General features: G+C 40.1%; 2 protein-coding genes across 2 annotated transcripts; both read left to right on the top strand.

Moving 5' to 3' along the window:
* Window positions 1-5,090: 5,090 nt before the first annotated feature.
* hoxb6b (homeobox B6b) lies at window positions 5,091-7,455 on the top strand. The gene is made up of 2 exons (XM_059325105.1): window positions 5,091-5,667; window positions 6,701-7,455. Exons 1-2 carry the CDS (start codon window positions 5,217-5,219, stop codon window positions 6,955-6,957), a joined length of 708 nt encoding a protein of 235 aa, XP_059181088.1. The 5' UTR covers window positions 5,091-5,216; the 3' UTR covers window positions 6,958-7,455.
* A 592-nt stretch (window positions 7,456-8,047) lies between these two features.
* hoxb5b (homeobox B5b) lies at window positions 8,048-10,168 on the top strand. Its single transcript, XM_059325114.1, has 2 exons — window positions 8,048-8,766; window positions 9,112-10,168. The coding sequence occupies exons 1-2, from the start codon at window positions 8,160-8,162 to the stop codon at window positions 9,357-9,359; spliced, it is 855 nt and encodes a 284-aa protein (XP_059181097.1). The 5' UTR covers window positions 8,048-8,159; the 3' UTR covers window positions 9,360-10,168.
* The last annotated feature ends 2,221 nt before the right edge of the window (window positions 10,169-12,389 follow it).

The following is a 12,389-nucleotide window of genomic DNA, read 5'->3' as shown; positions in this document are numbered from 1 at the left end:
GGAGCCGGACCGCCGGGGCCCAGACCTCCTGCAGGATTAAAGCTGGAGGTAGAGCGGCTGCACACTGTGAATAATGCACAAACACTCAGAGCCTGTGATGCATCTCTCACGTCTGCAGAGAGATTTTATATATCTGGACTCCTGCAGTTTGCTCTGCTCGCCACTCTGTAACCTCCAGCCCTGCAGAAAGCAACATGATGGCTTTTTAACTTTTTCTACCCACTGTGTGTGCTCACATATGTGTAATATTTGGCTCTGGGGATGAATTATCTCTCTCACACACACCTCACCTGCAGTGCCAAAATAAAAGCAGACAAGCCTGATTTAACACAATGTGTGAGACTCTGGAAACATAATAAACTCTCTTATTATTAGGAGTTTATGTGAGCTTCACTGGCTCAGTGAAACCAAATGGATATTAAAGTATTAATAATTAAGGTTAAAACTCTATTTGAAGACAAACTGGGGGATGTTAGAAATAAAGGCCTTCTGCTTCTTTTCTTAAGAGGATTTGTTTGTGCAGTCAAGTATTGAAAATATCTCTCTTTTTTTTTGCACTGATGGTCAATAAAATATATTTTTTATGTGATTTAGTTTCATCGTCTTTGAATATTATTTTTTCATCCAATTGTTGCAGAAAACGACATTTTAATAAGTATTTTTAATGGTTGCATATTTAAAACATGTCTTATAATGATAATTTGGATTATTTTGTGTCTGTGACATAATTTAGTTTTGCTGCAAAGTTATTAATTAACTAATTAATTACCGCCCGTGTGTTTACGTGGTTTCATCTGGAAGCTTTTCAGAGGCCATAAAGTTTTACAGCATCCGGTGGCTATTGTTTCTGGTCGCAGACTGAAAACAGAAAGAGACAAAAAAAACTATAAAAAAAGACGAAATTCTGCTTTTCCTGAGAACCTCCTCCTGCACCTTTAGTAAACATCATTTTAACAGCACGAAAAATAGTTTGACAATAATTTGTGCAGTGTTGGTGCGAAGAAAAATATGATTTTGTACATTTAGGGTCGTGCAAAAGAAAAAGAAAGGACTCTGAATGTTTCATGGTGCGCCCAAAGATTTAAAAACACAAATTCATCCAGTGATTTGAATCGAAAAATGATTTTATTAGATATATGTTTCTTATGCTATAGGCCTCAGCCTGCAGCAGCAACGAACACTTCGTTTTATTATTTACTGAAATATTATAAAAACACGATGGATTAAACTAAAACTCACAGGCCTATAGAATAAAACAGATAATATATCTAAGTATTACATTTAAAGATGAGTATTAACTCACTTATAGATTAAAATATAAACTTAAATTGCTTTTATTTTAGACTTTTACTTCGGGAATACAGTTTAAAAAATAATTTATATATTTTGTACGTATTTGTAATTTAATATTAAACATTTTAAAGTCACTTTGTGGGAGTTTTTGTCTGTTGGAGGCCAAAAAAAAGGAAACTGATCGAAGCGGAGGATGAATGAGCTGCATTTCAGGAATTTATGGTTTTATTGCGTCTATAAATGTCGGAAATCCTCGTTGTTGGTGGAAATCACCAGATGTCAAGAGAGAAAAAAGGAGCATTTTAGAGAAACCAAAAACGGAAGCAACACATTAGAAATAATAACGAGAGGGAAAAGAATTAATTAAGACTTTGAGACAGGAGTTTCATTCTGTTTCTGGTCATCTTAATAGAAAAGTTGGCGAAGAATGAAGTTTCTGTGACCTTAAAATCCGCCTCAGGATCCAATCAGCAGAACATTTCCATCTCCGGCCTGTATATGGTCAAAGCCAAACGATCTGAAGGAAAATGCTCCATTCTGAGGGATCATAATATAATAATGCACAAATGTCTTTTTAGCCTGAAGCCATTTTTATTCAAGCAGAAAACCACATCAAACAGGCGCGTTTGAGGCTTTTTACACCATTCAGGTGAACAAATAAAGAAATAGAGCACTCAGGGGTTAATATTTAGGATAATTGGCGCCAGAATCATTTAATTTTTCGCTGATTAAAGCTGTTAAATAACTGGAAACACTTGATTAGAGGACAATAAGAAGCTCTACAGACCTGTTTTAGTTGATGGAAGTGAACATCCAGAACAGAATTATCTCACATTTAAAAAAATCTTTAGGCTTATTTTTTCGTTCCTGCATGAGATTTAAACCTCTCAGGCCTTTGGAGGAAATAAAGATGGCGATGAGAAAGCATGTCTAAAGCACAAAAACGGCTGCTGTTTATGAAAATTTACAACTTTGCCATGGAAGTTTACGACTCGCAGGGCGCGGGGATTGGTCGCTGGCGGTCATGTGGACAGCAGGAATGGGAACTTATTTCCCATGAGGTTATATTGCAGCTGCTGTTTTTTTCCAGCGGCTCATTCACTTTAACACAAGTAGTAACACAAGCTTTTTCTTGGCTCTTTGTTTATGCAACACGCGTATTCTCACGCAGTTGTTGTTGTTGTGAGACGCTGCTGTGTGTACGTGCGCAATTTTACCAACAACAAAAAAAAAAAAGAAATGGGCGATGGAGCGTCCGCGCGTCGCGCCACGTTCATGTGCTGAGCTGTGTAGCTGTGTGTTCGTGAAAATGAGGGATCATCACACTGCTGGATGGTGGGATTACTTTCATGAAATCACTTAAACAAAGTGGGGACTTTTAGGGGAGGAAGGAAAGAGTCTGGAGAGGAGGTGAGAGTCTGCGGAGTGGCACCCACACAGGAAATGATGGATTATCAACAAAGGTAAGGGCACCATGTTTCTAATATGCCAGCGATTAAGTCGTGCACAGTGCGCCGCTGTAGCAGCTCTGTTGTCTCTGAACTGTCACTGTAGGCCTGCTGTTTACATTACTGCAACATGGGAGCATCAGTCTGCAAGAAAAGACATTTATCCAGAGCATCTTCTTCTCCTGGTGTCTGTTTTTAACGCGCTGTGTCACATCCACAACCTGCTGCTGATCTCTGTGCGCAAAAATGTGTGAAAATAATGTTAAATGTTGCACATTTGAGGCCTTGAGGCTAAATGTTGTTATATAATCAGGAGGGATTTCGGCTTGACTTTGATGATGAAGATGGCGGTGATGATGATGCTCCTGCAGGCCCTGTGTGGCCGCTAATACACGCTTTTGTTAAAAAATCAGCCAAATATCTGCACATTTGACTCTTCTGAGAGCTTTAAATGTATTTTATGTTATTTTGTGATGTTTTATTTCATCGTTTTGTTGTGAAAACGCCTCAGATGTGCTTTACGGTTGATATTGCGACGCTTCGTCGAGCTGTTTCGCTCGCTTTTAACTGAATATTTGACATTTTTGGACAAATATATGGTGTGGTTGTTGAATATTTTTAATTTTGCAGCAAAATGAGATGAATATTAACAGATTTGAGCATTTTGTTGGTTTCCGGCGCCTCTGCAGCGTTTTGTCTGAGTCGTGCTTGATGCAGCAGTTGTGTCAGAGCTGATATAAGATCATGTGATGACGTGCAAATAACGGATTCTGTTTATTTGTTGTTGTTTTTTCTACTTTCTTTCTGTCTGTACAATTTTATAATCAGCGGCTCTGATTATTTGTCTGTTTGCATGTTTTAACGAGCAGCAGCTGCAGGCTGCAGGCTGCGGCCTGGCGCACAGGCGGCGCTTTATTAGCACCAAAAATTTAGATTTTTTTAATTAAAACCTTAAAATAAAAATAATTTCTTCACAGATATGATAAAAAAATAATCATTATCTAAATCAGGAACTCTGAATCTTTAATAAAAGCAAATACGATGGAGGATTATTCCGTTTTTATATAAATAATTAGGCTATATAAGCTAATATCCTACAAATATTTATTTTTGTATCTAATCCAATAAAATCACTGTAATACCTTTAAAATGCACATTATTCTAACATTACGGTGCATTATTTCGTTACTTGTATTTATTTCATATTTAATACGCTCACTTTCTCGAAGGCGAAAGCTTATTAAAAAGCCAGAATTTGCTTTTATGGAATTAAAAACATAATAAAGATAAATCATAACACTTGATTTAACAAATTCACATATTTTTTGCAACAAAAATGCTTTAAAATAGCATGATTGACTATTAAAATGGGCTTTAACTGCAGAAAAACATCACATTTGAAGGTTTTTAATAATATTAAGCAGATGACACTACTTATTTGATACGTAATGATTATAATATTAATAATAGCTACTAAAAGCAGCGTTAATTGACATAATAATGATAATATAATAGTTAAAGTAACGTGAATTGGTCTGATTAATTATTAAAATACAGGTATTGATGATTGGTGATTGAATCAGACTCATTTGACACATTTATACTCACACAGATAAATATGAGGAAGTTTAGTTTCCAGCTGATCACTGTGGTGAGGAGGAAGATGATGATGATGATGAAGGTGATGATCTGTGTGGAGGCGCGCGTGTCCTCCCTCGTGCCCTCTGCACGTCTTCGTCATGGACTTCAGTCTCGAGCTCTCACCTTTTTAAAAAGAGTGAAAAATCAACATTTTTTTTTTGCATCGATTTGGATTAATTAACACTCCTTATTACGATTTCTGGCAGCTGCGTTCAGAAAAACTGTGTTTTATTTCCTCCTGTGGTTATTATTTTTTTTATTATTATTTAACAAGATGGAGGTGAAGGTTTGAGGAAGAGGAGGAGACAGAGGGAGACAGTCACTTGTGCGTAAATGGAAATAATGCGCAAAGTGTTTGGTTTTTTCTTCTTTTTTGCATTGTGTGTGTGTGTGCGCGCGTAAGAGAGAGAGAGAGTGCACTTGTGTATAACAGAGAGAGAGAGGGGGGGGGGGGGGGGAGGTTTATTTGCATACAAGTTATCACAAACAGTTATTTTGCATGTAGCATGTTTTTTTTTAATATTTCCATGAGTCGCAGCATCTCCGTGTGTGCGTGAGCGTGCGTAAAGACAGGCTCGAGCGCTTCATTTCGATTCACCGGGGACCCCTGCGCGCAACAAGAGCCCCCCATGGGTGCAATAGTGCAAATACAGAAGGCGGTGATTGGCCAGCGGTTGATCAGATGGTACACTTCCCCTCTGTATTCAGTGGCACCTCACAACCCCCCCTTTCAGCAAAAACCAAATCTCGGATAAAGTAATGGCAAAACCACTTGGACTATAAAAGACAACAAATCATATTCCTCCGGAGTATATACACCCCGTTGTCCACCCAATGAGTTCCTATTTTGTTAACTCAACTTTTCCCGTGTCTCTACCGGGAGGACAGGACTCTCTCCTGGGTCAGATACCGTTATATTCCTCGGGATACACCGATCCGTTAAGACACTACTCCAACGCGGCCACATATGGAGCAGCCAACATGCAGGAGAAGGTTTACCCGGCGTCCTACTACCAGCAGACGGGCGCGGCGGCCGCGGCGATATACGGCAGGGCCGCCGGCGGCGGAGCGCCCTGCGACTACAACCCGGTCGGGACTTTCTACAAGGACGCGGAGGGCTCGTGCGCCTTCTCGAGCCGCGACGAGCAGCCGCTGTTTGTCACTCAGGAGCAGCGCAAAGCGGCGGAGTGCCCCGAGCAGACTGTCAGCATGAGCAGCAGCCTGGACGACAAGTCCTCCACCCTCATCTACCCGTGGATGCAGAGGATGAACGCCTGCTCCGCCGGTGAGTACGAACTGTTGTCAGCCCTGGAGGTACAAACACAGAGACTCGCGTGTGATGGAGCGAGCGTCCTGAGAGAGAGGCTCGCGGAGTTTACCTGTCAGCCTCCTCGCTGATATTTAATAATAAACACAAACATCGAACAATTACGCGCAGCTTAAAGTTTGACATTATCGTGATTACGCACGGATCTTTCATGCGCCTTCAGGGCTTTTGGCTGCTTCCTACATCATCATCACATACATGCATGCAGACGCTCACGCACGCACACACACGCACGCACGCACACACAGACTCGGCCTACACCAACTTAAAGCTCTTAGTGTCACATGGCGTCTCCGGAATGGCCCTTTTCTTCAGTTTTAGAGCGACACTAAATATCGCAGAAACAATTTCAGCACCAATTAAACGTCCAGAACATCATTTAACTGTAAATCTTTTTAAAAAAACAACACGTTATGAAAGCTTTGTTCGTCACTGCGCAGCCTGAATCTGACTGTACTGTCATGTTATAGAACAATATACTGCTGTCAGAAGAGAGAAAAACACCAGCAGGACACTTTTACGCACCACGCAGCATCCACATAACAGGCTACATCCTAGCCACATTAATGACAGAATTTAGGAGATTTTTTATGATAAGACATTTAAAGTACATTATAAACTCACTATAAGGCGTGTCATGTGCATTATGACGATATTTGTAGTGATATTATAGAATATAGTTTAAAAAATGAATATAAGCCATTTACGCACCTATAGGAAGATTCTGTTACAGGAGAAAATTGTAAAAAATACATACAATAAAGTAAAGCTAATGACTATATGATCATTTATTACTTTATATCAAACAAAATATTATATTTGAATGTTATAAGAAGGTCTGAATCACCACTTTATTGTATTTTTTCAGACACACCACTACAGATTTCAAGTGCACTCTCAGGTAGATGCTTCTTTACACTTTCATTCACTTAAAGCCAGCATTTAATTATTAATTCATGAATTTTCTATTTATTTTTGTAATTGTTTTTAGGTCCATTTGGCAACAGTGGCCGCAGGGGCCGACAGACCTACACCCGCTACCAGACTCTGGAGCTGGAGAAGGAGTTCCACTTTAACCGCTACCTGACCAGGAGGCGCCGGATAGAGATCTCCCACGCCCTGTGCCTGACGGAGAGACAGATCAAAATCTGGTTTCAGAACCGCAGGATGAAGTGGAAAAAGGAGAACAAACTCCTCAACCCCTCAAAGACACCCGAGGAGGAGGAACAGGCGGAGAAGAAGAGCTAAAAAGGACACTGAGAGAAAGAAAGAAAAAGGCATGTGTGTGTGTGTGTTTGTGTGCACACTCCCAAAATAAAAATGTATTATTTCTTTGTAGATAAAGTGCTGCGAACCCATGTTAGAGAGTGTAGAGGTAGAGTTTATTTCAGTCTGTGCACGGTGATAATGTCAGGTCCTCTGTCTGTCCTTGTGCTCGTGTCTTTAATTTTAGGGGACTATGCAAAATCCGCCAAAATGTAAATAATTTTTTAGTGTTTTCTTTGTTTTATTTTAGTTTCTGACAATGTTGTTACCTCATTATCGTATAGGCCTACTGAGTTTTATTTTTATTATTATTATAATTATTGTGTCCTTCTGTCCATCCTGTGGTGTTAGTTGTTCTATACTAGTCTTGTTGTTTACAGCTGTGCCATCTCCACATTTGTACAGATCAGAAAATGTTACATGTTATTTATTGTTGTTATTGTGTTCAATGCACATGTGGATATTGTGTGCAATATTTTGTTTAGGAAATTGTACATAGAAATAAAGGCTTTTTGATGTATATTGGAAAATCTTGTGGCGTCATTTATACTCAATATTTATGAATATTATTATTAGCAGCAGTGGTGTTATAATAATAATTATTATTACAATAATAGGGGGGCTGAGGTGCGTGTGAAGTCACAATAAACCTGTAAAATAAGCCAATAAATTCACATAAAAGCAACGTAAAGATTAAAATTATTTCCAGTTTGACACTATTCGCGTTAAAGTGCCGCCACGTCGCTGATAAGTGTCTGTTGTGTGTTACCTGAGCCTTTTGTGGCCTGTTTTATCAGCGCGTTACATAAATGATGGATGGCTCCGCGGCCTGACAGCGCGTCCCGGCGGGGCGCTACCGCCGCTGTCCGGAAGATGGCGCTCTCTGCCCGCACGGCTCTCGGGGCGCAGCGGGGAGGCACCATTGACTGGAGCCTAACGACCATTATTTCGTCATCATTTGTAACCATGGAGCATGAATTACCTCTTGAAGTCATCAGTGAGGATTTACGACTGGTCAACAAAGGCACGTGATTCCCGAACGCTCTCCCATATTTGGCCGCATACCTGGCAAAGTACAGTAGGGCTTCATTGCTTATAATTCATGATTGCATCCATAAATCGTGCAAGCACACAGGATTATAGCGACAAAGATCTACAAATCGAGGCTTTAAAAATCCAAGCAAATGAGCTCTTACTTTGTAAACTCGTTCTCAGGGCGCTATCCAAATGGCTCCGACTATCAGTTACTAAATTATGGGACTAACGGCGCTGTGAGCGGTTCCTTCAGAGACCCTGGCACCATGCACTCCGGGTCTTTCGGCTACAACTACAATGGCATGGACCTAACCGTGAACCGCACCAACAACGGCGGCCACTTCGGGGCCGTGAGGGAGGATGCCCGGGGATTCGCTCCGGACGCCCGCTACAGACAGACGCCCAACTGCTCGCTCTCGTCTCCAGAGCCGGTGCCGCCGTCGTGCGCCACGGCCAGCCGGGAGCCGCTGGAACTAAAAAGCCCCTCTCCGCCGTCTGACCGGAGCTCGACCTCGAGCGGCAACAAAAACAGCAGCACTCATTTCACGGAGATAAAGGACGCCACCGTCGGCTCCGAGACCGAGGAGGGCGCGCACAGCAGCGGCGGCTCCGGCTCGGCTCCCCGGGCGCAGCAGCAGCAGCAGCAGCAGCAGCAGCAGCACCAGGACCCCAACGCCACCTCCTCCACCCCCACATCAAATGATTGCCAATCGCCACAAATATTCCCCTGGATGCGGAAACTGCACATAAGCCATGGTATATATATATTTATATATATATATTTACACCTCTAATAATATTTAGTTTTGAGGGATGTCACGCTGGTGCCATAAATCTGTCAAGTGTTGCATGAGTGAGCGGGCTGCTTGGGAGGACAGGGCAGTGTTTGTGGGTTTGTTGGCTGCAGGATGTGTTGGGAGCTTTAAAGTGTGACTGTTGTGTGTCCTTGCATGCATCATCTCATGTTGTGACCCCTCTGTGCATCCTCATGCTGAAGCCAGATTTTCTAAAAGTCTAATAGCAGCGAGTGAAACCTCCTCCTGTTGTTGTTGCTGTGCAGTGCGAGTTGCTAATTCTTTGGATTCTCCTGTAAAATTGTAGATATGACTGGACCTGATGGGAAAAGGGCCCGAACCGCGTACACCCGGTACCAGACGCTAGAGCTGGAGAAAGAGTTTCACTTCAATAGGTACCTAACCAGGCGGCGGAGGATAGAGATAGCCCACGCCCTGTGTCTTTCCGAAAGACAGATCAAAATCTGGTTTCAGAACCGCAGGATGAAGTGGAAGAAGGACAATAAACTGAAAAGCATGAGTCTTGTAACAGGAGGCAGCGCCTTCCACAACTGAACAACTTTTTTGTTTGTTGGGGGGGAGGAAGAGTCAAAAAAAGAATAATTATAAAATTTAAAAAACGAAGAAAAAAAAGAATCCATGAGTACTGTAAAGCTATTTGAAAGCGCAGCACCTTCCAGCATGCTATTGTGATAGAAGAAGAAGTATTCTGTGGTCTGAAAAATGCCATTTTTAGTTCCCTGTTGTTGTATTATGATAGCTTAGATGTCCTATTTGGAAAAATAAGATGTAAATATTACTGGGGGTATTATTGTCCATGCTTTCTGCTCTCTCTCTCTCCCTCTATCTCTCTCTCTGAAGTGTTTCAACTTGAGCTCTTTATTGTGACTTCTTGACGGTCTAACAGGAGTAAATTCATTGTACAGTTCAAAAAAAAAGAAAAGAAAAAAGAAAAGTTTCCAAACCATATGCTGCTCTTCATTGAATGTAATGTATCCGGGGGCCATTCTAAAGCGCTTTAGTGTAACTTTTACTGCTATTTTTGATCTTGTGGCCAAAATCCATAAAGAAGTTTCAAGCCAATGTGTAGCTTTAGGACATTTTGTGCATCTGTTATTATTATTATTAATATTATTATTATGAATTAATAATATTGTTTAGGATAATTATGAGCAATGCAAATGTATTCAACCTGTCAATGTGATAAATTTTTAGTGCAAAGGGTTATTCTGTGGATAGGCAGTGATGTGAGCTTTTTTCGCCAATAAGCTTTTTGTATTTGTAAGTGAACTCATAGCGCTTGGAAATAAAAGTTTCTCTCAATGGCTTTGTCTCGATTCTGGATTATCAATTAGAGGAAAGAAGGAAGGAAGAAGTGAGGGCTTGTATATATATATTTTTTTAAAACAGCAGCTGCGCAACAACTTAAAGTCACTAATGATTAACTTGTAAGAATTATAAAAGTGTCACAGGAACAACAACGAGTTTTTTTCTGAGAGAAAACAAAAACTTTTCCAAACTTACCTCCTCTGACTCTCCTGCGGCGCCATGTGGGAAATATGCTGTTGGTTAAAATCCAGATTTCTCTTTTCCTCTTTTATTTTTTTTAAGAAGCTTTGGCTTTCAGGTATATAGGCAAGGCTGAAGTTGGTAAAAATCCCCCCTTACCAAAGATTGTATAGGCCTATATTACTTACAGACTGTGAAAAGTCACGTGAGGTCCATAAAGTTGGTTTTATGGTTTTGGGGAGTAGACAATGTACTATATAATTCACAACCTTGAATGAAAGTGACGGCTTAACTGCATGGATGGGACTGGAAAGGCTGGACTGGGGATGGAAGTGCTGTCCACTTATATTTAGTTAGTTTAAGCTGCTGAGAAACTTGGAAAAAAAACTGTTTCTATAAAAAAATATTGTGCCTGCTAATTATTATTTTAATTTAAATTGCCAGATTTGATTTATTCCAAAACTGCTCTTAGAATTTGAGATAAAAGACAGATTTTTTTCCCCTCACACTTCCACCATCAGGATAATTATTTGGCATTTTTATTTTAAAAATACATTTAAATCTGATAATTTAGACTGTTTTTAAAGGAGCTTTAGGGGCCTCTTATTCTGGAGAGGCACATTTAATGAGTTTCTGATATTTAAAGACAGGAAGCAAGTAAGACACGAAATGCTTTAAATTGCAAAATGTTTTCCAGAAAAAAATAAAAGAAAAAAGTGTCATTATTGGGCTCTAAGTCGTGGCTTTATGCAGCTGACACGCAGCGAACTTGAGCGAGCTGCTGGAGTGATTTATCCCGATGTGTCAAGTCACCGAGCGGCCAAAGGTGAAGTTTCGGACAAACCCTGAGCTGGACACACACAGGCTGAGTGGCTGCACATAAAGGAAGCTGCAGGCTCTATATGTGGGCATTATATATGCATTTAGCTAATAAAACATAATGATATTATCTGCAGGAAACTACAGGTTATAATAGGAGACTTGTGCAATATTTTTAAAAGTCTTTTCAAACTCATTTCAGGTATAGCGAGAAAAAAAAAAGTTAAAACCAGTGGTGGGCTATATGTGTCCCAGACATTTTCCACATATTCATAACTATTAAGTGGCAATTTAACCAGCGTAATGAGTATTGCATATTGATAGGGGTAATCTGTACCCGGATCTCATGCATAATTCATGGCGGCGGGGATCATCTGCGGGTCAGGAGACGCTGCAGACTGCAGCCGCAGATGCGTCAGGAGGAGAAGAGCTCTACTGACACTCTGCACAGTCACGATCCAGACAAAACTCGCTGTTTTAGACATTAGAGAATAAACTTTTCATTTCTGAAATTGTGCAAATTCGAGATAAAGTGTTTGTTGTGAAAAATCACTGCAAACATGCTGCGGAAAATTAGCAGAATTTGCTTTTTTTTGGGTCTGCTTTGCAACAAGACTTGTTTGGTAGTTTACTCTAGGCCTGATCAATAGATCAATAATATATCGATATCGTGTTGGATTTTAATATTTAATATAGTATTATGACATGATTGTTCAACAATAAATTTGATTGCGTGAAATATTTAGTGAAAGCACCAAAAGTAAACCCTGAAAAATCGTCACAATATCGACTTTTTGGGTCAAAAATATCATAATATATTTATTTATTTCCCACACTGGCCTGCATTAAGTTAAAACACATAGAAACTAGTGCAAAATGTGCAGTAGTCGATAATAAGCCACCATAAACCATCACATAAACGATCATTTAACAGCAAAGTCGTTATATTTTTTATTATAAAATCTTTCCTTTCCATGCAGGTTTAGTTGAAACGCAATTAATGCACAAAATAAATTCCAAAATAATCTCTAAAATGAAATGTAAATGAAGAAAATGTGTTTATTTTACAGTTAAATGTCTTAATGTCAACTTTAAATCCGCCTCCTCTCGTGTGTAATTTAAAGCATTTATCTAATCATAAAGATGGAAAATATTACACAAATGTCACCTTGAATGTTTTTTTTTGAGGCCAGTTTATGGTGTCATGGATGCTGCACATCTGGCAGATGTGTGTGTGAGTGTGTGTGTGTGTGTGTG

Source organism: Centropristis striata, chromosome 21, assembly GCF_030273125.1.
Source record: "Centropristis striata isolate RG_2023a ecotype Rhode Island chromosome 21, C.striata_1.0, whole genome shotgun sequence".
Taxonomy (NCBI): domain Eukaryota; kingdom Metazoa; phylum Chordata; class Actinopteri; order Perciformes; family Serranidae; genus Centropristis; species Centropristis striata.
Note: the sequence above shows the minus strand (reverse complement) of the source record. Positions and strands in the feature narration are given on the sequence as shown.

Excerpts from the sequence above, each read along its gene's own strand:
- hoxb6b (XM_059325105.1), top strand. The coding sequence starts at position 5,217 with ATGAGTTCCTATTTTGTTAACTCAACTTTTCCCGTGTCTCTACCGGGA. Across the intron at positions 5,668-6,700 it reads GATGAACGCCTGCTCCGCCG|GTCCATTTGGCAACAGTGGC; the intron begins GTGAGTACGAAC and ends AATTGTTTTTAG.
- hoxb5b (XM_059325114.1), top strand. The coding sequence starts at position 8,160 with ATGAGCTCTTACTTTGTAAACTCGTTCTCAGGGCGCTATCCAAATGGC. Across the intron at positions 8,767-9,111 it reads GAAACTGCACATAAGCCATG|ATATGACTGGACCTGATGGG; the intron begins GTATATATATAT and ends GTAAAATTGTAG.